Source organism: Stylophora pistillata, chromosome 6 (genome assembly GCF_964205215.1).
Source record: "Stylophora pistillata chromosome 6, jaStyPist1.2, whole genome shotgun sequence".
In the NCBI taxonomy this organism is placed as follows: domain Eukaryota; kingdom Metazoa; phylum Cnidaria; class Anthozoa; order Scleractinia; family Pocilloporidae; genus Stylophora; species Stylophora pistillata.
The window spans coordinates 8,760,067-8,785,668 of NC_142524.1; the positions used below are offsets into that span (position 1 = coordinate 8,760,067).

At 37.2% G+C, this 25,602-nt stretch overlaps 5 protein-coding genes across 5 annotated transcripts in view; 2 read left to right on the forward strand and 3 right to left on the reverse strand.

Annotated features, from left to right (window-relative positions):
- Nucleotides 1–209: 209 nt before the first annotated feature.
- LOC148728108 (uncharacterized) lies at nucleotides 210–2,550 on the forward strand. The gene is made up of 3 exons (XM_088725193.1): nucleotides 210–542; nucleotides 662–916; nucleotides 1,088–2,550. Exons 1-3 carry the CDS (start codon nucleotides 314–316, stop codon nucleotides 2,161–2,163), a joined length of 1,560 nt encoding a protein of 519 aa, XP_088581319.1. The 5' UTR covers nucleotides 210–313; the 3' UTR covers nucleotides 2,164–2,550.
- LOC148728109 (uncharacterized) lies at nucleotides 2,241–4,553 on the reverse strand. Its single transcript, XM_088725192.1, has 2 exons — nucleotides 4,137–4,553; nucleotides 2,241–4,022 (listed from the first exon to the last, which is right to left on the reverse strand). The coding sequence occupies exons 1-2, from the start codon at nucleotides 4,503–4,505 to the stop codon at nucleotides 2,547–2,549; spliced, it is 1,845 nt and encodes a 614-aa protein (XP_088581318.1). The 5' UTR covers nucleotides 4,506–4,553; the 3' UTR covers nucleotides 2,241–2,546.
- Nucleotides 4,554–4,922: 369 nt separating this feature from the next.
- The window catches only part of LOC111328012 (uncharacterized), a 58,177-nt gene continuing 37,497 nt past the window's right edge, over nucleotides 4,923–25,602 (reverse strand). The window contains exon 10 of the transcript XR_015988565.1: nucleotides 4,923–5,005. The gene's annotated coding sequence lies outside the window, so the exon portion shown is untranslated. The remainder of the gene's footprint in view (nucleotides 5,006–25,602) is intronic.
- Nucleotides 17,798–19,852, forward strand: LOC148728110 (uncharacterized). Its single transcript, XM_088724680.1, has 2 exons — nucleotides 17,798–18,054; nucleotides 18,322–19,852. The coding sequence occupies exons 1-2, from the start codon at nucleotides 17,881–17,883 to the stop codon at nucleotides 19,219–19,221; spliced, it is 1,074 nt and encodes a 357-aa protein (XP_088580806.1). The 5' UTR covers nucleotides 17,798–17,880; the 3' UTR covers nucleotides 19,222–19,852.
- LOC148728111 (uncharacterized) lies at nucleotides 22,908–24,708 on the reverse strand. The gene is made up of 2 exons (XM_088724679.1): nucleotides 24,428–24,708; nucleotides 22,908–24,250 (listed from the first exon to the last, which is right to left on the reverse strand). The coding sequence occupies exons 1-2, from the start codon at nucleotides 24,547–24,549 to the stop codon at nucleotides 22,996–22,998; spliced, it is 1,377 nt and encodes a 458-aa protein (XP_088580805.1). The 5' UTR covers nucleotides 24,550–24,708; the 3' UTR covers nucleotides 22,908–22,995.

Sequence of the window (25,602 nt, forward strand, 5' to 3'; positions counted from 1 at the left end):
TGTGAAATTTGCAGCTTCTTGCGAGTGACATTCACTGAAACATTCGCCATCACAAACAGCTAACTTTCTAGGTGGCAAAGATACCAATGAGTACTAAAATATATTCTTTTTAAAACTTCTAACTTTCAGCATCGTGTGAGTGGGAAAAGTTCTAGATCTAACGGGCCGAATATTTCAGAGAAGGTTACATTCTTCATTTGCACGTTACGTCACGCATAATTAAGAAAACCGGAAGTCGGCCATGTTGGACGATATGTAAGCGTGTTTTAGGGCACGGTCACAGTAGTGAATATGTAAGTTATCTAAGTTTGCCATGCCAACTCTATGTGCTGTAGTTGGTTGTGGCCACAACAATGTTCGCGACAAAGGAAAATACAGTTTTTTTCGAATTCCGAAAATTATAAGTCATAATGGTGAAGAAACAGAACGATTAAGCACTGAAAGAAGGAAACGATGGTTCAAGAATATTCACCGATCTGACAAAGATCTGACCGAGAAAAAAGCCGAAACAACCCGAGTTTGTAGCGCACATTTTGTTTCAGGTAAGTCAGATATTCCTGTAGAAGTTCTGGGCTTTGTTTAGCTATTAAAGTAACAAAAAACTCGGGTAAAATATTTCGCGCGAAACACTGTAAACATCAAATCACATGTGTTTGTTTAGGAAAGCCATCGGATCTTTACGATAAAAATAATGTGGATTGGGCTCCTACAGTAAATATGGGACATTCAAACATAAAGGACCCTGCTGCTGCCGCATCCCGAGGATCAAGAGCTGAGAAAAGGGCAAAAATATCGATCCAACCGGTCAAGAACAAGCGGGCTAAGAAGAAGTCTGAGGTGACAACTGAGTCAACTGACACAAGTTCAGCGAGCTCTCACGACTTTGACAACTACTTTCATGATATTCCACTCCAAGGTATTTATATTTAAAGTCATATGTTATTAATATGGTTCACTATTAATATTTCCAGTAGAATTTGTTCTTAAAAACCATTTTTCTATAGCTTGTTGGAGTGGGTATATAACTGGATGTCAATATTTTCTGTATATGAATTCTTATTCTAACATTTCTTATTTAATATTACAGAGTATGTTAGTCAAGACTCTGATTTAGACAAGGGATGTCAGTTTCATGTTGCTACACTAGAAGCATCTGTGCAGACCACAGAGACAATTATTGACCTACACAATAAAGACGAGTACACTCGCAACCTACAGTGTGAGCTTTGTGAGCTCAAGCAAAAGCTCCTTGATGCTCAGCTTAACATGGAAACATTTCAAAATAACAACGAGAAAACCCAATTTTACACTGGTCTTCCAAACTTTTTTATGTTAATTCAAGTATATCATTTAGTTCTACCATATATCAAGTCAACGAGTACTAATGCATTGACACCATTTCAAGAGCTGTTGCTTGTTCTTATAAGAGTAAGGCTTAATGTCCCACTACAAGATCTGGCTTATAGATTTCAGATAGCCTCTTCCACTGCAGGGCGCATTTTTGATCGTTGGAGTGAAGTGTTGTCTGACCGTCTTGGTTTTCTTATACATTGGCCTGACAGAGATCAACTTAGAGCCACAATGCCATCAGTCTTTCAAAAAAACTTCGGGAACAAGGTGTCAGTGATTATTGATTGTTTTGAGGTGTTTATTGAAAGACCATCTAGCTTGATTGCTCGAGCAATGACATGGTCAAATTATAAACACCACAACACTGTAAAATTTTTAATAGGTATTACTCCCCAAGGCTCTATATCATTTATATCTAAAGCATGGGGTGGTCGAGTAAGTGATAAATACCTGACAGAAAATTGTGGAATCTTGAGGAAATTACTTCCTGGTGACATTGTGCTTGCAGACAGAGGTTTTGATATCGCAGATAGTGTTGCCTTACAGCAAGCCAAACTGCATATACCAGCATTTACCAGAGGAAAGAAACAGTTGTCAGCCATTGAAGTGGAAACTACCAGGAAAATAGCAAATGTCCGGATACATGTGGAAAGAGTGATCGGACTTGCCCGGCGTAAATATACAATTTTACAAAGTATTCTGCCAATTACCTTGTTGAAAGCAAAAAGTGGCAAGCAAGCATCCATTGATAGAATTGCAAAATTATGTTGTGCCCTGACTAACTTGTCAGATTCAATTGTGCCTTTTGAGTAGTCAAAGTATTTAATACATAGTTGGTCTAGTCCTTTCAAAAATATCAGTAAATAGAAAGCAATATTTTAACAACAATATAGCAGTGAAATAAACAGTTTATTTCATGATTTAACAATGTAAACAAATTGGTTATAACTTTGCAAATCACTAAACACCATTTAGTAAACACAATTTAGTACTTAGGTGTGAGCACCCTGTCAATTTTCTATTATTATATGTGGCAGAACATATACAGTGCAGTACTCAATATTCCAATTGACGTAAATGGGTATGGATTGAATGACTTCTTTCTATTACTAGTGATATCATGAACATAGTAAACACTGTTTTGTACTTGTAATTCTCTGCCTTAATTTGGTACGAAAAATATATGACTATTGCATCTAGTCCAATTTTTGACAGTCCATACACAGCCATCTACCTTTTGGGGGATTCTTTAGTCTTAGACACTGAAGGTGAAACCATTTAACTTTACAATCATCATTATCGCATCCAACTAGAGTGCTGTCTTCAATATATCGCTGGCAGATGCACCACTCTGCGCTATCATCATCAGGACTAGGTGCTACGAGTGTTGAGGGTAGTGAGGGACGGGTATAAAGCTTTCCAACAATCTCAGGTAGAATACCTATTTTAAAGAATTCTGTTACCTTGGCAACAGAAGCACTCCAAAACTCCACATCTGGCATTATCCTTTCAACATAAAGTCCATGTGGTGTCCATACGATGAAATCACAATATTCCACATTGCAAATGAACATTTGGCATTGTACTTGGTAGTAATATGCATGTGTTCTATTAAGATAGATGCTATCACTGTCATTCTGCAGACAATAGTTTTTGTCACTTATTACATGTGGATCAGTTGGGCTGAGATCTTTAGCACTGTACGGACATTTAATTTCACAAACACCTGCCCCACAGCATTTGCAATTGACCAATCCATCTGGTGATGCTCCAATATGAGGCCACTGCTTATTTATTTGCAGTCCACTATCACAAATACTAAAGTCATCATGGCATCTGTTCGTTTTTTCTAAATAGGCCTTACGGGCATTGGTCTCATTTTTACAGCCCCATGCTGTTGCTGCACTACTAAACTTAGTAGACTCTGGGTAGCAAATTCTCTTAATAAGGCTTGGGGAGGGCCTGCTGATGTTTGTGTGGCATGCAGATTTAAAGTTTGAGGCTGTTATCCTTCCTGCCCTCTGCTTGTACCATACATTAGTTGATGCCTGCTCTCTAGTACCCTCCTCAATAGCCTTTATTTCTTCATCTGTTATTGAAATCTGTAAGCTTATGTCTATGCACTTACTAAGAAGTTCATCATAGTTTAGTTCTGTAGCATTTGCATCATAGAGGTGGGTCAATGGTTGGGGTAAAGCTGCTTCTTTAGGGATATACTTGGTATTGTATGGGGATATTAGAGATAAGATGGCAGGCTTGCTGTCGGACAATGAAATCTTTTGAAAAAAGTTCAATTGTTCTTCATAACTCGTTATGGTTAGTGGTCTTTGAACTACTTCGTCACTGTTTCGTAGAGCTGTTGGTACTTTTTTGTCTTCAAGGAGTTGTGAGTGTTTTTTCTTTGCTGAGGTGAAATCGATTTCCTCTATAGCTGCATAAGGTATTTCTTTAACATAACCTGGCATCAGCCATTGACTTTTGGTTTGGGTGCAGGTTGTTGATGAATGCATTCGACACGCAGCTTCTGAAGCAAACAATATAGCAGCAACGTGAGAACAGCACTCACTTTTTCCAGACATACAGTCACAATGTGCTGTAATAACCTTTCCTGAGTATTCTGCCAATATCCAGGCTTTTAATGGCTTTTCACTCGCTCTTTGAGAGTGATTTACCTGAAAATAATTAGAAGCAGTATTTTTAACATACGTACCTACAATAATAAACTACCAGTAATTTGTTGTTGTACAACCGAAGCTATAGAATAACTTAGTCAAACCTTAACTTACCCTTGTTAATACGACAACTGTAGTTTCAGTAACTTCCTTCATCATCAGTGTATTCACCCATCCAGAAATGAAGAAATTAAAGGCATCCAAAGACTTGTAAGCCTTCATCTCAGAATTGGTTGCCCACGATGTTTGAAGGATCAAATAGTTCACTATATCAGGGTATTCGACGCCAGGAATTAGCCCTAAATCTTCGCTCAAATCACTTTTTCTTGAATCAAAAGGGTCAAAACCCACTAAGTTAGCTTTTTGCTTGTACCTTTCCCTAGTAGGACCATCTAAAGTATAAAAATATTCCGAAAAAACCAATGTATCACTTGAAGACGCCATGTTCGCTTGTAAATTTATGATTTGCATATCGTCCAACATGGCCGACTTCGATGACGTAACGTATTTTTGTCACGTGGTTGCAAATGAAGAATAGTTTGATTATTCATAACCACAATTCTCGTAGCTTGAAATGATGAGGAAGACCTTTAAGAGCTAATTGGCAAAAAAAACAAAACAAAAACAAAACAAAGTTATCATCCACAACAGTGGTCTTTGTTATCAGCTAAGGTTGTGTCCAAAAGCACGTACGAGTAATCACCACCACGTGATCGGTTTTGGTTTTACATCTGATTGGTTATGAGGGTACTGAGAGTTTTCTGGACCAATCACAGAGCGATGGTGAGCACAAATTAATTTCGACATTCAATAGTCCTTTTTGCAGTTGTGGGCTTGGTGGCCAAGCCTTTGAACAGGAGTGAGGCTAAGAATGACTACCTGTTGTGATAGAGACCTGTATCTACTTAGCATGATAACAAAGAAATTTGCATTTGAAAAGCAGCAACATCTCTATCATAACAAGGTCACCCTTAGCCTCACTCCTGTTCAAAGGCTTGGCCACCAAGCCCACAACTGTAAAAAGGACTATTGAAAATTGCTCTATAAACTGCATAAATAAGAGAACATTCCATGCACGTGGTTGTACGTGCCATTTTTGAATTTTAACAATACGAAGGTGACAATTTCAAAGGCTTCAAGATACGGAACTTTCCAACTGAGAGAGTAAGTTAGAAGGGGAAAAAATTTCCTCCCCTTTTATGGACGTAAGATCATTTAACAGTCAAGTACGGGTAATTTTTCTGGCATAACACTTTCTGTGATAACACGAGTGACGATGCTGCAAACTTCTCGAGCAGCCCTTAATCCTGTTTCTATGGCAGTGTGAACAGTAGCACAGGCCGTCACACTCGTGGCTTCACCAGCAAAGAACAAGTGATCTTCCACTGGACGCCCAAGCTCGTGGCGCAAGCCATTTGCATGAACTGTTGGAGAGCTGTAACCCCCGCGAATAAAAGGATGTTTGGACCAATGGTAATAGACGTAGTCCGTGAATGAATCAGTAGCGGGGTGTGGGTTGGAGGCGGTTCTGTTGAAAAAAGGTTGAAAAAGGTGACTTATTTTAAGAGCTTTAAACAACTCGTATCTCCTTGGCTCACGATCCCTCAAAACTGAACCCTTCAATAAAAATGGCGACCGACGTTTGACTATGGGGGCCCAAACTGGTCAAAATGAGGTTAATAATTATTTTCGTATTTTAAATAATTATATGTACTTGAAAAGATAATTTTTCGTGGTGGAAAATTTAATTATATGTAGTGTTCATTATAATTATTTTTATCTAATTGTTGTATTTATTTTTACGAGTGTGTCAATTATTTATTTCTCTTTGACAATTAATTAAGGCAAATCCCACAATGCAGTGCGCAGGATTAAAAGTCCCATCAGCCATTGCATACCACCTTTTCAAAATGGCGGAAGAGGGTCGGAAGGACAAGAAGGACGAAGAGATAAAAAAAATCGCAGAATCTGCAATTGAAAACATAACAAAAATTGCAAATATCGTCCAAGGACGGGCTACAACGTCTAACGCTTTGTCAGAGCTGCAAAGAAGATTTCCAACAACTTCAGGACGGACAGCAGCAAGCTCGATCAACACAGGCACAAACAGAGCACGTGCTTTTCGCAGTCGATCTACACCATATTCCAATCGCAATCCTGGGCGACCACACGGCTCATCTACTGTAACTAAAGATGTTATTGTTATAGAGTATGGAAAAGATAGAATTCCGAGCAAATCGGAAAAAGTTGAGCTTGAAAAGTCTGGAAGGATTATTTGTGGATTTGAACTCTCTCGTGAGTGGACGGCTGTTCAACTGGAAAAAGAGTTATCTTATCTTTTAAAAGGCTCAAGCATGGACGGATTTTCTTTTGAAATAATGAAAAACTGTTCAGGTACTTTAGTAAAGCCAAACATTCCACTTGGAAAGAGAATAGACTCAAAACTACTATTGAAGTCCATTGCTCCATCTGGAGGTATATACATTCGCTTGCTAGCTGATTTGCCAAGCGACGACGATGATGACTTTCTTTCATTATCCTCATTTGAATCTCCAACCACTAGAAGTATTACAAGTCTCAATAGCACTCAATCTTTGAACCCCTCTGCAACATCTACAAGCGCTATAACAGCAAGTGCATCACCAGCTGCTAACATAACAACATCTACTGCTAATGCAAGCATTGCAGAGGTGGATCTTACTGATGAAAAACCAGAAATCAGTAATGCTTCAAAAGAGCAAGATGCTGTTCCAGTGCATACTTATCAGGCAAATCCAGTTGAATGTCCTTTTAACATAGACTCAATCATCGACTCAGCCAAGAATCAAGATCTGTTGGAACCAGTAGAGGTATTAAGGTTTTTACAAGAACATATCATTCAAGGTAGAAAGCTGGATATAGTTTCTGTAGAAGAACCTACTGATGGAGAGACCAACTTTATTAATGTAAACAGGGACACAGCTCTTATTTCAACTTTCAGTGAACTAGAGTTTATAGAGAATTACAGGTTTACATTCAAGGTGGGATTTACTGGTGAAGATGTCGTAGATCTTGGAGGACCAAGGAGAGAATGGTTAAGAATAGTATGCAGAGAAATCAAGGAAAAGTATTTTGACCGAGGACTACGACGATATCTTGCTAAAGATTATTTTAATGTTGGAATCATGTTGGCTTTAACCCTGCTACAAAATGGTCCCATGCCTGCATTTATTGAAGAGGAAATACTAAATGATGTCTTAACATCTAGTCCACAAAGCAGTAATCCTTGCATTGCTGAAGTGCAAGCTGGGCTAGAAAAGCTAGGCATGCTGTCAGCACTACAGAAGCTGCCTATGCTCCACTATCTCTTGAGACCAAACAGTCAACACCCAATTACTGTGCCAAAGTTGCTGGGATTGCTTAAGCCAAAATACAGTGAGCAAGGAAGCAATGCTCTGAAACATGAGAAAGAACTTTATCAACTTTTTGTGAGGTTTCTTAGAGAAGTTGCTAGTGGTCTTAGGTCATGTGGAAATGAAAAACTTCAGCTGAGCCATATTTTGACTTTTGTAACAGGTTCAGCTGAAGAGCCTATTCTTGGGTTTGCATTGGATCCATCAATAGAGTTTGTAAAGACTGATCTTGGAGATGGATTTACACCAACAGCCCACACGTGCAGTAACATTTTGAGTATTCCTGTGGCTTCAAGTGTCAACCCTTTGCCAAGTCAGGAGAAGTTATTTGAAATTTATGACCTTGCATTCTCCCAATCATATTTCGGTAGTATGTAAGTATGTCCTGTTATTTCAGTAGTGCTCAAATGCCTACCAGTGTGTTTGCAAGGACTGTTTATTATTGTTGCAGTTGGTGTTATAGTAACATATTTACATATTTATTATTGTTGCAGTTCATAGTTAACCTAGTAATTTTGGTTGTTTTGTCAATGACTTTTTAGAAGTATATTTGGCTCAATAATGATAGAGTGTCTTTACATAATCTACATATAAACTTTTGTGTCATTGATGTGTAGAGAGCATAGAGGTTTATACAACAAAAATTAACACAAAACAAGTAATGTATGATTATCACTTACATCACAGCTCTTTTGGCATGTTTGTTACAGTTCAATGTTGTTATTGTTGGCATAAGACTTGCTACAAATAATTGGTCAAGTTAAGTAGAGTGGATGCTAAAAAATGTGTATCAAAATATAACATTTAGTTTTACGTTTGTCTTCCAGTTTTCTAACTTGTAAAATATTTGGAAGGTTTGGGTTTTTATTACCCAAGTGATGTTGGCATCCACTGTATTTTAACAACCTTTATTTTGTTTCAATTCTTAATGCATTAAAAATTGAAACTTTATTTTGTGGAGAAATAAAATTTGTTTGAGATTGCTTTTGCCTCTTTTTTGTCCATGGGAATGGATTATGAGAATAGATTGATAATGCCTTTCTATAAGGTAACCATTTCACAAATGGGACTAATGATTACACATAAACTTAAATATTGATTGAGACTATATACTTTTGGTTTTGGGCTTCCTGTGGTAACAAAAAAAGATGACTTTACCACAGAAGCCCAAAAACCACCAAACCTAAAATATCTAAGTAAAAGAACATCTGCTCTGTAGGTTAACGCTATGAAGTCAGCCATTGAACTCACATTGTCCAAAGCTATATTGAATAACTAAATAAATGTTTGCTGGGTGGGTGGAGAAAAGTTGCATGAAATTTCAAGTATTGTTTGTCGTCCATGTCTTTCTTATAAGAACCTGTTTAAATACATGTTCTTATTCATGATATTTTACTATACAAAATTAAAGATTGCACCACAGAAATTAAGTGAGGAGTCAAAACCATGTTATAATAATGTATGCTATGGGCTAGAGCTCATTAAAGAATAGACAAACTGAACACAATGGTTGTAAATGTCTATACCACAGTTATTGTCATCTTGCAAGGGGCATGGCAAACAATTAAGATGACCATCTGACAAATTTACTGATGGCGGAACAATATTCACTTGATAGTCTTCATCTTCCACTAAATATCCATTTTCTGGATCCAAACCAAACTCATCAATCTCTGAAGGTGATAAGGCTGTGTGCCCTGAATGCATATTTTCTAGCATCCCTCTCTCCCACATCTGTAAAGGTGACTGGTTTTTCTCAGTAGAAACAGGATGGTGGTTCATTTGGTCAACAAATTCTTTCAATGACTTATTTATTCTAGCTAGATATACATAGTGGAGACAAAATAGATGTACATCATCAAGAATGTTAAGAAGTCCCTCTTCTTCCATTGTTTCGAATATTCTTGAATAGAATGCCAGAACCCCAGAATATATATCACGATGAGTTCTCTCCACCCTTGAATTGTGAACTGAAGATCCTGTTATTATACTTCCTCTGCTTTCACCTCGGTTTTGAATCATGTATTGTCCAACATAATAGTTCTCCATTCCATAATCAGATCGTACACGAGATGGAAGGCCCCATTGTTCAACCCCTTTTTCAAACAAAGACAAGACTGTGTCTGCTTTATTGTTATTGCAACAGCAAACATATATAAGCAGCCTTGTTTTACCATCTATACACACATGAGTTACAAGTTTATATCTAATAAGCTTATGACCAGAGTCAATGTGCCAAAGACTATTGGGAGTTGGTACCCAGTATTTTCTGCGATGTATTGTCATTCGCCATCTCAGACTTGTACCTACGGGGTCTAACCTGTGTAAGCAATCTGTTACTCGCCACCTTTGGACATGTAGGCCTCTACTTCGTAGTGCACCAATAAAACGCCTTCGGCCTATATTTGGAGTAACAGGGCCCTCACTTGCGTTGCCAGTGATACTTAAGTATATTTGGTCTAGCTCATCATCTGTTATATTTGAAAATCCTTCAAATACATCTCCAAGTCCAAACTCTCTGCGCCTTCTTTGAATTGTAGAAATACTAACTTGAAGCATGTTGGCTATCTGTGTCCAGGAAAAAAATAATGATCGTAAGTGTTCAAGCTGTTCTTTAGTGATGTCGTATTTCTTCCTTCCGAGTCCAGAAACATGAGGAACAAATGGGGCTGAATAACTATCCTCGTTACTTTCATTCGACTGCATTGTCGCATCTCTAAGAATTAGAACTATACTCCCAATGTCATTACTTAAATTAGTCAACGGTTCTTTCAGAGTTTCTCCTGGAAGGCCTGTGGGATTGGGGTCGCCTCGTTCGATGTCACGTTGCAACAAAGACAAAGTACCATTAGCTTCAATCAACTGCTGACGAACTTCAACCAATTCTTCATTTGTAATTTGTATATCAGAGCTAAGAAAAATCTTCAATATCCCCTTTCAATTCTGCAGAAAACTAGAAAATCCACTTTCATTTCTCTCTCGTAACACTCTCCTTCTGTTCGCCATTTTGAAATGCCTATAAGCTGGTTTGCAATGGCTGATGGGACTTTTAATCCTGCGCACTGCATTGTGGGATTTGCCTTAATTAATTGTCAAAGAGAAATAAATAATTGACACACTCGTAAAAATAAATACAACAATTAGATAAAAATAATTATAATGAACACTACATATAATTAAATTTTCCACCACGAAAAATTATCTTTTCAGGTACATATAATTATTTAAAATACGAAAATAATTATTAACCTCATTTTGACCAGTTTGGGCCCCCATATTTGACCCTTTCACTCTAGATATCACTTCCCACAAGTATATCTGCCGAGAATTTTTACAAGGTTAGCTCTGAAATATGGCGTAACAAACAGTATTCCTTCACTGTGTACACTTTTCTTTCTTGTCATCACCTTTTTGCTTACACTGAGTATTTATTTTCTAAAAAGAAATTTCTCTTTATATCGTTCAATAGGTTTTGATTAGTCGTTGTGGTAAATAACACTTTCAAGTGAGAAACGTAATCGTTAGTCTCACGATGTGATCACTTTGGATGTGGATCGCGACGTTTCAACTGCAAACTGCTGGTCTTCTTCAATCGACCTCATCGCCTAAAGAAGACTAGCAGTATGCGGTCGAAACTTTGCGATCCACATCCACAGTGACCACGTCGTGACTCAAACGATTACATTTATCTTTAGAAAACTCCTCTTCGTTTACTTCAGTGCCAGGAGTGGAAAGGGTACTAGTTTTCATAATTATGGGTTAATCACTTTCATAGAATGAAAGTAAATGGTCCATCTGGCATTTTGGACAATGCAGCTCCTTTTCGAATTAAAAAAAATTAACCATATAAGATACCACACGCTGGTTTGGTGGTGGTTTAAATTTCCCATTTTATCAAATACGAACACTTTATAAAATCCATGTTAGAACGACCACATAAGAACAGACAACACACCCAGCCCTGAAAGCTTTTACTTTTGTAATTCGTTATAAACATCTCGAGCAATCTTTGTGTTTGTGAACAGCCCATTAGACGTCAAAACTTTTTTGTTAGCTGGTGATTGAATGGAGTTTTATAATAACACTTTGTTCTGTTCTTAATAACTTGTTGTCTTTGTGAGGACAAATACGATTATTGAGCTAACATATCGCAAAGAATTTGCCACGTGCTGTTAAAAGATCGGTTATGAGGATAATCGTCCTACTTGTAGGGCGGTGTCGGTTTTTAGAAAAAAACCAAAGCGGTTTGCGAATTTGAAGGAACAAATTATGGCGGTTTACGGAATCTACGACCCCCTATAATAGACCCTCTTACATCGTTCGAAAATAAAGCTGTAACATCGAGGAGAACTCTTCATTAACTCCATCCGCTTTGGAGAAAAGATTCTCTGTAATTTGTCTCGAAATATTTTTACCGCAAATTCTTTGCCTTTTCTCCTTTTGCAGGTACTCAAAGAGAAAAACGAATCGAGAGAACTAGCTGTTTATAGTCATTTGAAACTGGAAAACGCGTAAAGACCTTAATTTGAGCATTTTCAAAGGAAAATAGGTAGAGATTGATAGCTAAAGGAGATGAAAAATAACAGTGTATCAATGTCTTTACGTTTTTATGGCTCTGAGAAGCTTGATCTTAGAAATAAAAGAAAGGGGCAGGTAATATTTTGTCTCAGTTTGTCTAAAATTGATATCTGCCTAATGAAGCTTCAAATCATGTCTACCACAGGGAGCCCATACAATCTGTTTGTGTAGCCGACCGTTGTTTTATAGTGAATGTACCAGATTTACCGTTTGCCTCACGTAGAGTGATACATTGCTGACTATGCACATAAATCATCGATAAATAAACGTTGAATTACTTTACCTGTGGTGCATAGTCGTCCTTTTGCCTCAAAAATGTTTTTTTTAAGCGATTTTCATTAAGTCTGATTTCGTCGTTAATGTAATGCATTAAAGAAAGACAAGGGTGGAAGCCTTGTTTTGAAAGGGTTCAAGCGCCCGAGCGATTTTGACCCCGAAAGTCGCATCGCTCCGCTTTCAAACTTCGCAGCATTAAGGTCAAAAGATGCATGATTCTCCTCGTACAGTTGAAGGGTCCCTAAACGCCAATAACACGTAATTTTTTAGGTACAGATTTTCTGAAGTAAGAAATTTGGAAAAAAATCAAACTTTGCCATAGTATAGTTACTCGTTAAAGCAAAGAATCGCCAACATCACCGAGCGGCTGTCCATGAACTAGGACTTACGGCTCAATTAACAATTTCATTGACTCAATCGGCCCTCACAATTTATATTTGTTTCAGTTAATTTCAAAACGCTGTAATCGGTTTCTTTCAACTTGTTACTAAACAGTAAAAACTGAGCAATTTTTTAATTTTTCAATTTTTTAATTTTTTAATTATAGACTAGTGAGCGGCACTTCTGCGAACAGTAGTTGTAATTTTTCTTTTATTTTCCTGCGCGTTTCGTCTAACTGTCGTAGACTTCATCAGGGAGTTTTTGGGGGCCATGGTTTTAGCTAAAACCGTGGCCCCCAAAATATTTTTCTCACCTTGCCTTACAACGTGTTAAATTTTTCACAAATTTTTCACAACTTCGCCTGTTCCTGTTCGTAAGTCCGGCCAAGCCTTTACGGTCATCGGCCCCTGTAACTTTGGCTTATAAATACAGGCGTTTAGTCATACTTGTAAAACTCCCTGAAGAAGTCTACGACAGTTAGACGAAACGTGTAGGAAAATACAAGAAGTTTTACAACTACCGTTCGCAGAGGTGCTTCTCACTAGTGTATAATTAAAAAATTACAAAATTTAAAAAAAAAAAAATTGTTCAAAACTCCCTGAAGAAGTCTACGACTGTTAGACGAAACGCGTAGGAAACTACAAGAAGTTTTATAACTACCGTTCGCAGAAGTGCTGCTTACTAGTGTATTATTAAAAAATTGAATGGTTCCCCACCCTCGTTAGATATTTTTAATTGGTCATCGTTTAACGTCGTCCAATCAGAAAAGGGCAATCAGCGTGGCGGTTTCTGGCTGGCACATGAGAATCTTGCTACGCATCCCAGACGCTAAAATACTGTGGGATTTTGATTTTCTTCGAGGGCTAGCTCCGGTCCGTTTGGATGGAATTTCGATTGGAAGGTACGAGGATAATTGTACATCTTTTGACCTTAATGCTGCGAAGTTTGAAAGCAGAACGATGCGATTTTCGGGGTCAAAATCGCTCGGGCGCTTGAACCCTTTCAAAACAAGGCTCCACCCTTGTCTTTCTTAAATGCATTACATTAACGACGAAATCAGACTTATTGAAAATCGCTCAAAAATACATTTTTGAGGCAAAAGGACGACTATGCACCACAGGTAAAGTAAGTCAACGTTTATTTATCAATGATTTATGTGCATAGTCAGCAATATATCACTCTAGGTGAGGCAAACGGTAAATCTGGTACATTCACTATAAAACAACGGTCGGCTACACAAACAGATTGTATGGGCCCCTTGTGTGTCTACTAATGATTATTGATTATTATCCAACTGCACAAAGTAGAGTACAAATAACGTGTGAACCGAGAACAAATCTAAACAGGTTTTTTTTTACAGTACAAAATAATCAACTTTCCAAATATCGCGGGATATTTTGTGCTCGATTCATATGTTATTTGTAGATCTAAAAGCTAAACTGATGATGTTTAATTTATATTTTTACGTCTTATGACAATGCGCTGACATGACAGGGGGGGAAGGAAGCTTTTCCATAAACTTCTCAGATTATATCTTAACTGCAAATTCCTTGTTCATTTTTTTCCCCGTGCAGGTTGGTCGTCGGAGACGATCAAATCTGGGAAATTAATTGTCTATAGCACTTTAAAAGAGACTAGAAAAGACAAGAGACACACTGGCGACGACTAAGCGTTTTGATTGTACAGGCCTGAGGGCCTAATTCAGTGAACCGTTTCATTAGAAAATAGATAGCGATAGATAGTTAAACGAGATGAACGAATAGCAAAGTGTATCAGTGTTTTTATGTTTGTGTGGTTCTGAGAAGCTCCGTCTTAGAAATAAAAAAAAAAGGGGGACTGGTATTATTTTGCGCCTCAACCTGATGAAGCCTTAAAGTCATGTCCACTTAGGATTATTATCCAACTGCACAAAGTAATATACAAACTAGACGCATAGCTGCGTGAACTCGGGCTTTCAATATCGCGCATCTGGAGAGTTATCTTAAGAGGACTGCCGTATAGCCATTGTTACTGTTGTCACGCAATTGGCGTCATTGCCGGTAATGAATAAGTCTACTTGTGTGTTAATTTTTGTCTGCTGAGTGTAATGAATGTTGTCATGGTACTAGACAACAATCAAAATAATATATTACCATATAGCAGTTGGTTCCTACAGATGCCAAAGGTTGAAATTCAAGGACTTTTTATTGACTCAGTTTGAAGGTCAAGTTTTAGAAAATCGGAAGGACCACTTTTGGAAAGGTTTGCATTAGCAATTTTGAAATTATGTAATATTATATCTCAGCTTTTCCATGAAAGCACTATAATTTTCGACTTGAAAATTGTTAATGTAAAAGCATTGCAAAAATCAAGCCCTAGTCCTCAAATTAAAGTACTTTCAAGGCCTTGAATTTTTATTTTTGAATTCAAGCCTCTCTACGGACTTCAAGGCTTTTACGGACCCTGAGTAGGTAATGTATTTGCCTTAAACTGCAAGGAGAAGGGAATTTTTTATCTATTATTGGTACCAAGTCATAATTTGTTGCCAAATATTCACCCAAGGGGATTTGTCAGAAATCAGTAGATTGAAGCAATATTACTGTTCAATAGTTCATGTTGTTTTTAAGAGAAAAATATCTGAAACTACTACAACTATATCTGAACTCAGTTGAAATTTACACTGGTTTGATACGTGTGTCTGACTCATATAAAGACACATGGGTCTATTACAAGAAAACATTGATAAATAACGACTTGCTCTATACTTCAATTTAATTATCCTTCGATATACCCTTACAGAACAATTCATCAAATACTTCTTCTCATGTTGTGTAACTTTATTACTCTGAAAATGCAAGCCGTTTCGGTCGCCAAAAGGGGATCATGGTCCCAGGCGTTCTTTGCGTAAATCGTGGAAACTGCGGATGAGAGTGCGACAACTTGTGTTATCGTGAGCTCGCTCTTCGTAAACAATTAACGTAATTTACAGAATGCTGTGTTTTGTGAAGACTGCTTTGCAAAGATTCCTGTCTTATAAGCTCATCCCACATGCAAACGCACACGCCGTTCGTGGTAGGCCAACGCTAAATGATGTCGAGTGTTTTCGGAATGGGCCGGTCCACGAACTTCATTTCTTGAAAGCTAGCCAAATGTGGAAAGTTCATACAAGTTCTCACGAGATAACAAATGAGCCATATGTGAATTCATACTACGAAAATACCGGCAAAACTGTGACGGCCGATTTAACAACAAACTATGATGCAGAGACGAACACCTCACTTACTGAAAAAATCAAGAATGCTCGTGAACACAACTTCGAAGGTGGCGCTAACAACAGCGAATTGGATAAGGATACTGACAGAAGCAACTTAAATAGTAAGGTTAAATATATAAGCTTAGCTCTTCCGTTAAATATCCTGTTTCTGTTACTGGTTTTTATTGGGTTCAATAATTGTAAATTACCATTTGGTATAGTTTAGATGATAGATAGTTTAGATAGATAGTTTAGATAGATAGTGTATTAGAATATCGAACATGGCAGTCCGTAGACTGAATTGCGTTACAATTACGTAGAACTAGGAATAAATACAATTGAAATTATGATAAAACCACAAATGCGAAAAACTCTCTATATATGAATATATACAAACTTGTCTAAAAAACATTTTTTGTACACATACTTGGAATAAAAGTATTGGTATTTCGTATATAATCATTATTGACAATTGGTTCATGCGTTAGCGTGCGTTCATCGAGACTTGAAGCGCGCGGGAAGTTTGGAGAGCACGAAAGATGCCTAAGAGTTGCTCGTTGCTTCTTATGTGCTCTCCAAACTTCCCAAGTGCTTCAAGTCTCGATGAACGCACAGCTGACACATAAACCAATTGTTTCACTTTATAACATTTTCAACGCTGCAGTTTATGTATAAAGGGCAGAAATTCCCTCTCCTACGCTTCAATGAGCTGTTTATTTTGTTTCGTTTCGCTATGCTTCAATGATCTTGTCTCAGATTGGTCAAAAACTGACAGGTGAATTCATGCCTGGAAATTAATGGTTAGAGTTGCAAAACGAGATGAAACCGTTGATTGTTTTGTTTTCCCTTTCTCTGGGTTCTTTCTCGGGAGTAAAGAAATCCATTCCCAAAGAAAAAGTAGGCAGATCTTCATCGGCTTGTTTGCTTGTTGTCATGTCTCATTTAACTTTTTTGCGGAAGTTTTTCCCGTTTTTTAATGAAAAATGCTGAAGTCACTCGCGAGAAAAAATTTTTTCGCGAGGCATTTGTTTGCTAACGTCATAAGCGTGCACAATGGAAAATTGAAGCACGCTCGCGCAGTTGAATTTGATTGCACGGATTTACAAGCTATGTTATAATTCGTGTTTACCCTCTTCGTATTAAGCTTACAAACATTCTTTGCAACTCTTCTAACCTTCACATAACGACGTAGCCAAGAGGACTCTGGTATGCTTGGACGAATACGCTCATAAACAAATTCCTACAGTTTTCTGCCCTTTCTTCTGGGGTGTTACGAAAACGAAGACCCTCGAAAACGAAGACCTAAGACCTAAGACCCCGGTCTTTGTTTTCGCACTACGAAAACGAAGACCCCCGGTCTTCGTTTTCGTAGTACGAAAACGAAGACCTTGTAAACAGAAAACCGTAGAAATTACAAGTTAAACAGACATTAAACAGCAACAACGCTTAGTAATATAATACATTACACTTCACGCGTTTCTTCCCATTATTATCCGTATTATCATACGGCCCGTCTTGTTTGCTCTGTTTCGCTATGCGAGCCACTTTGGTGTTGATATTCTCAAGGGTTTCCTCGGGTAAACTTACAGCGCATATTATTATTCTGGAACAGCAGACAGAATTCGAACGCTAGCCGCCTTTGATTTATAGTTAGCATTGCGTGACAGAATAACAGAGAAGGCATTCTGTACAGGAAAAATTACTCTTGGGTTCTCTCAATAAATAATCAACTTCTACTGTACTTCGTAGCTAAAATAGATTCTTACGGTCGTTCACCCTTCCTTGCTAGAAAATTCTCGTTAAAAAGTAAGCAATTCTTTTGGCTAATGCAGGGTCTTCGTTTTCGTAGTACGAAAACAAAGACCGGGGGTCTTACAAATAACGAGTAAAAATACTTAGCAATAGAGTAGCAAAGCCATGACGTCACGTTTCCATGACAGCATTTTTCTCAGTTCTAAACAAACGCTGAGGTCTCGTTGTGTATGGCGCCATATTAATCATGGCCTTATTTTCAATCTCTTCTTTGCTATCTTACTTCGAAGATGAAAAGAAATCTATCGCAAAAGGGGAGAACCACGTCAAATCTGATCATATAGAATGTTTTATGTATAATCAAGGCATTCTTAGAGGCAAAGTTCACGCTAGTATGAGATCAAAAGTCTACGAGGTTACGGTACGTAAGCTCTCTTGTATGTTTATGTTTATATTTTGTGAATCGGTTGGGAATCATTAGATCAATTATAAAAGCTACCCAATAGCTTTAATATCTAAATTATAGGCTCCGATGTATATAATATCGACTTCATAAAGTATGGCTCTTAGCGCCTCTAAAATAGGATCCGTTCGATGGCTGTTCGATTGGAGCGCTGAGAACGCCTGAGAGCTATTTACAACCAATAAAATCACTAAAAGAATAAAAATTATTCTTCTTCTACTTTAGATATACGTAGATAGTAACTTGAATATCGAGTCGACAGAGTGTGGATGTCCTAAGGGCGCTTTCAAGTGCAGTCATGCCGCAGCTGTGTTCATTTACGCCATACATCATGTTAGTCGTACGGACATCGAATGTCGATGGAACAAGCCAAAAAAGCCAACTTGCCCTGCAGTTCGGGACGTCACTGAGATGTTTCCTCCTCCGAAACAGTACTGTGCTCTATCGAGAGAACCTACGCAAGCAGATCGTTCATCCATTTACCGATCGTTATGTGAATATGGAAAGTTCACAGGACTATGGTGGATTCTGAGCCCTGAACCTGAACCGGTGACGTTACCAATGCTTACAATCGAAGAAATAATTTATTCTGATGGCTTCCTTCAAGCCCATGGAAAGGAAGATCAGCTCTCTTTTTTTAAGGAAAAATGCAAAATCCAAAGTAGTACTATACAAGAAATAGCAAAACTCACAGTGGGTCAAAGAGAGAATCCAGCATGGTCAATGCTTAGAAAGGGAAGACTCACAGCTAGTAATTTTGGTCCTGTCTTAGCAGCCAAGAGAGTTTCACAATCACTCTTGAAAAGACTCATGGGCGAGTATGATTTATCTGGAGTCAAAGCCATCACATGGGGAGTCAACAATGAAAAGGAAGCTGTGAATGCATTTGAGATGTCACATTGTTTAAAAGTTGAACCAACAGGAATTTGGTTTGAAGAGTCAGGTATTCTTGGTGCCACACCTGATGGTCTAGTTGATCAAAAAGGTATTTTGGAAGTAAAATGCCCATATACCTTTAGGAATTCAACCATAGAGGAAGTTATAGAATCAGAATCATTCTATTTGGAGAAGCGAAAGGACAAAATTGAGCTTAAGAGGGATCACAAGTCTGGGTATTGGCATTAAATTCAAGGACAGCTCCATCTCACAAACAGAATGTATTGTTATTTTGTTGTGTGGACTGTCAAGGGCCACGTAACTTTGGTCATTCATAGAGATGAGGAATGGAAACCTAATCTTGATATTCTAAGAAACTTTTATTTCCATCATTACTACCCTAAAATGATTGAGGGGGAATTATTATAAGTGTGAATACATAAGAGGAGACATATACACTTGTACTCTTTATATTTATTCTACCTTATTAAAAAATAATGTTACTGTTCAACTCTGTAGAACAATTGATAAGATTGAAAATTATTAACTGTTAATGATTCTCTTCTTCCCTTGTACAGTTAGGATTATATGAACTAGGAAACTAATCATAGAATATCATAGTTGTTAAAGTTATGAGGAATAACCTATATCTATCAACAGGCTGTCAACAGGCTTACGACTACAAAACTAGAACAAATAAAATTGTTCCTTCTTAATGAAGATGGTCGACCACGTTTGGATATTTTATCAATCAATGAGACGTTTTTGAAACCGCTCCTCTCAGATTGTCTATACTCAGTCCCTGGTTTTACAGTGCACCGAAAGGATCGGATGGGCCTGAAATATGGTGGTGGGGTTCTAATTTATGTGAATGACGATCTGAAACATCGAAGGAGAGTCGACATTGAGCATAATAATATAGAAGCATTGTGGTTGGAAGTCTTTCCATTCAAATCTAACCGTCCCATTTTATTCGCCAGCTTTTACAGACCTCCTTCAACTAACTTATCAGAGGATGAGGCCATCGAGAATATGTTGGAATCAGTTTATCTATTAAATTTAGAAACCATCATTACTGGCGATATCAACATTAATTTTATTTTATTTCTCCGGCGTACAAGAAACATCCCTTGGGACGTGCCTTTTCTAACATGAATTTCAAACAGCTCATTACTGAAGTTACTCGACCATCAAGCGGAACCTGTCTTGACTTTGTATTGTCAAATTTTCCTGAAAGAATTAAGTCTATTGTCGTCAAAAACAATGGGCTGTCAGATCATTTGCCTGTATTTGGAGTTCGTTTATATGAGGATAACGCCAAGCGTCAAAATAAATCTCTAACGATTCAATATCGTAATACGAAGCATTTTGACAAATCCGCCTTCGTTTCCGACCTCCAAGAAGTTCCTTGGAATACTGCATTTGTTTTTGACGATTTAACTGATATCTTAAATGCATGGATGGGTCTGTTCAATAACATCTTGGATGCCCACTGTCCGTGGCGAGCAAAAAAAGTAGCCAAACAAAATCAAGCTCCATGGATGACTGTGAATATTTTACAAGCGCTTCGCAGAAGGGATTCTTTACTACGTAAAGCAAGGCAAAGTCGTTGTGTCACGGATTGGAACTGCTTCAAAATTGCGAGGAATAAAGTTGTAAACATGATTCGCAGTACGAAATATAAATACTATAACACCTGTTTCAACAACAACAAGGGAAACTCTAAAAAGATCTGGAAAACCATAAAATCGCTAATGGGCGATGTATCAAAATCAGTTGAGACGCCAAATGTTGTTTTGGCTGGAAAGTTTAATGATCACTTCACTTCAATTGCTGATTCACTGAGGAATCTACTACCTAATGTACCTTATTGCAATTCAAAGGTTGAAAACTTTGTTTGTTCAAGAAAAGATCCGGATGTTCTTTTCAATATTCCTCCTGTTACTAAAGATTTTGTGCTGGGTGCTCTGTTAGGACTCAAAACTAACAAAGCTATGGGTATTGACAAGATAAGTGCAAGATATCTGAAAATAGCAGGACCAGCTATTGCTTATTCAATTACTCAAATCTTGAATATTTCAATTAATTCTGGTGTATTCCCTGATTGTTGGAAGATAGCGAAAGTCATTCCGTTGTTTAAATCTGGGGACCGTGAGGATCCGGACAATTATCGACCCATTTCGATATTACCAGTTTTGTCAAAGATTCTGGAACGTCATATACACGATCATCTCTATAATTACTTATGTGAAAACAATCTATTGTACCCTTTACAGTCAGGTTTTCGGAAACACCATGGAACAGACACTGCTCTTATACGAGTCATAGACAATTTGTTATTTAATCTAGACAATGATCAAGTCAGCGGTCTTCTTTTAGTTGATTACAGGAAAGCTTTTGATATGGTTGACCGTGAAATTCTTTTGCAAAAGCTGAATGCCTATGGTTTAACTCCAGTTGCACGTAAATGGTTTAGTTCATACTTGACTGATAGACATCAATTTATTGCTCTTGATAATGTGACATCTAACTCTGCTCTTGTGAGGCATGGTGTTCCACAGGGTAGTATCCTTGGCCCTTTACTTTTTGTCATTTATATCAATGATTTGCCTCTACATGTTAATGGTGCTGACCTGGATCTCTATGCTGATGACACCACACTGACATTATCGGCAGATATCTCAGCGGTTGATTCTCTACAAGATTCACTAGCTGCTTCTTTGAAGGAAATTGAATGCTGGACGCACACCAATAAACTTCCTCTCAACGAAAAAAAGACTAAAACACTACTGGTCACAGGCAAACGCCTTGGGAAGAAACTTCCAGATGGTTATAATTTATCTCTTAAAACTATGAATGGTGTATCATTGGAACAAGTACCCTCAGCTAAACTTCTTGGTATAGACATTGACCACGATTTATCAATGAACACTTATGTTGACAGACTGTGCAAAAAAATTTCACAAAGAATTGGAATTTTGAATAAGATCAAACTTTGTTTACCATTTAACCAAAGACTTTTATTTTATAATAGTTTGATTAAGCCATTATTTGATTATGCCAATGTTGCATGGCAGTCACTTTGCTCTAATGAATCTCTTTTAAGAATACTTAGGCTACAAAAGAGAGCTGCTAGGGTTTTATTAGATGCTGAACCACGTAGTTCATCAGTTATGCTATTCAATCGTTTAAAGTGGATACCATTTTATAACTCTACTAAGATAGCTAAATGTTCAATACTATTTAAAAGGATTAATTATTGTGTACCTAATTATCTTAATGATAGCTTAAGATTATTAAGTTCAGTACATTCACGCAACACTAGATTTTGTAAATACAACTTTTTATTACCTAAGTTTAAAAGGGCTAGAGAAGGAGGGAAAACTTTTCTAGTTTCTGCCATAAAATTATGGAATCAGTTAAAGCCTGAATTAAAAAAGTCTAATACACTTAAGGCCTTTAAAGACAACGTATTTAAATATTATTATGATGACAAATCATGCTTAGCTCATTTTAATCGGTAAATTTTATTGATAGTAGTTTTATATATTCTTACTTGTTTATATTATCTTGTAGTATATATTTTATCAATTAAATATTATTTGTAATTAGCTAAATTTCTATTTTTCTAAATCTCTTTTTTTTTTTTTTTTTTTTTTTCAATATATTAATGATTCTATTGTATTTGCATTTATATATTTATTGTAATTAAGAGGACCACAAGTTTATTAGTGTTTGTGCACTATCACGTGCTATCCTCAATAAATAAAGTCTTATATATATATATATATATATATATATATATATCTCAATTGTTGGTAGACTACTTTTCCAAAATAGAGACAGAAACTAGAGTGATGCTTTCATGCCTATTTAAGTAAGAATCACACCCTAAGTAAAGAGCAAAAAGTAGAAAAAAAAAAGATTTGAAGAAATTGCCATAACTTATTGACTTTTTATTACTGTAACTATTGAATCTTTGTAGTCATCGAAAACATGACTTGAGCCTCTCTTGAGAATTTTCTACTCAAAAAATACATTTGTACAACCTTCCTTGATTAACGGAAACTGCAAATTAACAAGAGCAGCACAAAGCTGAAAAATTTTTTCAGAATAGCATCTTAGGTAAGAGGGAATAAAACTTAAAATCTTAAAATCCTTTAACCTGGCGTTAGCCCTCTCTACATGGATTCTGCATTTGGCAATCGACTTAGTTACTTTTATTTCATTTTCAGTAAATTTACCATTGTATAAGAATGGGGGAATATTTACAGACACACCCCTCGGAACTATATCTTGGATTAGAAAGCCCTTGTCAGCAAGAACAAGATCTCCTGGATAAAGGTGTTTCAAAAAACCAGACATTTCCACTATAGCCTTATCTGAAGTTGATCCAGGGTAAAGGTTAGAAACATATGTTATGACCCCATTAGGTGCCACACCAACGAGTACTTTAAATGAATTCATACCTCTGTATGAAGAATAAGTTGCACTTTGATGACTCATTAGGCCAGGGGTTGCAACTTCAATGTCTGTGCAATCTATTATGATCTTACAAGAACTGAACTGTGTAAATGATGACGGCAAACAAGTCTTATTTTTCTCCCTAGAAGGTACTGTTGACATCAAAAAAGTGAACAAAATCTCGTGCAAGAGATGAATAAATGTAATGACAATATTAGATATAGTAGTTTCACTGCATGAAAATAACTGAGCTATATGAAGGTTCGTGTAATTCTGTCTAATCTTCATTAAAGTTATGAATATCTGGTCTTCAAAACTTATTGATTCCACCTTCCAGCCATGAAAATATATTATTGAGTCTTTGAATCTTAAAGTATAAAGTACAACTACATCAAATACTTGCTTAGTTGGAAGACCGGTTTCCATGCGTATTACATCGTCACATAACGTAGACCATGAGTATTTTTCTCTAAAATATTTTGACTTCTCTTCATGTTGTTGAAGGTCATTTCTCAGCTGCTTTACTTCTGCTTCAAGGATTATCTCCGAAGCAGTTAAATCGTTGAGTACGTCCCGTTCTTGATCTTCACTTTCGTTGCTCTGCAAGGCTTCTCTCATTTTTTCGATGTCGACTAATTCCTTGCCATCTGTACTTTTTTCCAATTTCTTCTTCTTCTTTGGTGGCGGTTTACTGCTAGAAGGGAAAAGTTTTCCTTCGTTGTGCTTAAAAATCTCTGGCCCAAATACCTTCTCGCCATTTCTGAAATGGCAGCTGCAAACACGGCTGTGTTTGCTTGGTTCTCGATCTTCTCTCCTGTTGAAACATATAGAGATGTGGAATGTATTTACATCAGAGTTGGATTTTGTTAGAAGTAAATCGAAACAAGCGTCAATCCAACAAGTACCATGTTTATTAGTCCGAAAGCCACAATACTTTAGTTTAGCTGCGATATTCTGGTTTTACAGTATACATGTAAGTTAAAATACAAACCTTAATAATCTTCTCCATCGATCATACTCAGATTTTTTCTTTTCTTTGCTCGGGAATGCAAAGAAGCGACAGCAATGACTCTCAGACTGGTGATTACATTCGGGTGCGAAACACTGAACCATTTCGCCTAATTCTCCAATATTTTAGATTCTGCAAGATATTATGGCCTTATCCTTCTACTTCCAGCATAACTTGAATGTACCACGAGCGTCAAACAAGGAGTTCAAAGTCTGTAAAACGGAGCTTCACATGACGCTTGCGTCCGCCATATTGGATAGAACAGTTTGTTTAGAACTGAAAAAAATGCGGTCATGACAACGTGACGTCATACTTTGCCACTCTATACTACACAACAAAACGTCAATTTCGCGGATATTTGTTTACGGGGAGTGCGTGACAGAAGTATACGAAGCGGAACGGAATTGGCGCTTTGTCGATCGTGTTCCTGTCTCCATTTTCTTCATTAAATGAATAAATTTTCTGGTGGTCAAGCTGTTTTCTTCGTTCGATTTATCTAATAAACTTTGACCTATATTTTCCAGCCATTCTGACTCTTCGTTGTCAGAAATGATCCAAGTTTCCGCCACTTTTTGTTTTTCTTTCGTAACTACAATCCAATTCTTTGCTTGCGCGATGCGAGAAAACTTGGTTAACCGGTACTCTGCAATAGACGAGTACAAATACCGCGTGATATTTGTATTCGTCTATGACGTTATTTGTACTCGTCTAAGTGTAGGTAGAGTAGTTGGATAATAATCAGCTATACTACTCAGCAAAACGTTTTATAAGATGAATGAATAAAGAGGATAAGTTTCTAAAGAAACTTGGTGCTGCGTCGGTGGGGGTAACAAGGTGATTTGAAATTGTAAATTGGCCGCTGCAAAGAGTTAAAAAGCTTTATAAGATATATGTATTTGGACAGTTGGTTATTTTCAGTACCGTGAAAAAATCTGCTCGAACGGCCGGCTATTCTTGCAATGATTCCACGTTTCGTTGCTTAGCAGCTTTTTTCGCCTTAAAATAAATGCACTTGAATTAATGCAGTAATTTGTTTTCGGCTCTCCTCACGGACTGGTCAAACACGGTACAACCCGTAAAAAGTTGCAATGCTACATACCGAAACGTCTCAAAAGATATACATATACATTTATGAGTTGGGCCACAATGAAACCCAC

Bases quoted from the DNA above. Each gene is read 5' to 3' on its own strand.
- LOC148728108 (XM_088725193.1), top strand. From the start codon at position 314: ATGCCAACTCTATGTGCTGTAGTTGGTTGTGGCCACAACAATGTTCGC. The intron at 543-661 runs GTAAGTCAGATA...GTGTTTGTTTAG, and splicing joins TAGCGCACATTTTGTTTCAG to GAAAGCCATCGGATCTTTAC. The intron at 917-1,087 runs GTATTTATATTT...TTAATATTACAG, and splicing joins TCATGATATTCCACTCCAAG to AGTATGTTAGTCAAGACTCT.
- LOC148728109 (XM_088725192.1), bottom strand. From the start codon at position 4,505: ATGTTGGACGATATGCAAATCATAAATTTACAAGCGAACATGGCGTCT. The intron at 4,023-4,136 runs GTAAGTTAAGGT...AATTATTTTCAG, and splicing joins CAGTTGTCGTATTAACAAGG to GTAAATCACTCTCAAAGAGC.
- LOC148728110 (XM_088724680.1), top strand. From the start codon at position 17,881: ATGGCCTTATTTTCAATCTCTTCTTTGCTATCTTACTTCGAAGATGAA. The intron at 18,055-18,321 runs GTACGTAAGCTC...CTTCTACTTTAG, and splicing joins CAAAAGTCTACGAGGTTACG to ATATACGTAGATAGTAACTT.
- LOC148728111 (XM_088724679.1), bottom strand. From the start codon at position 24,549: ATGGTTCAGTGTTTCGCACCCGAATGTAATCACCAGTCTGAGAGTCAT. The intron at 24,251-24,427 runs GTTTGTATTTTA...ATGTTTCAACAG, and splicing joins CGATGGAGAAGATTATTAAG to GAGAGAAGATCGAGAACCAA.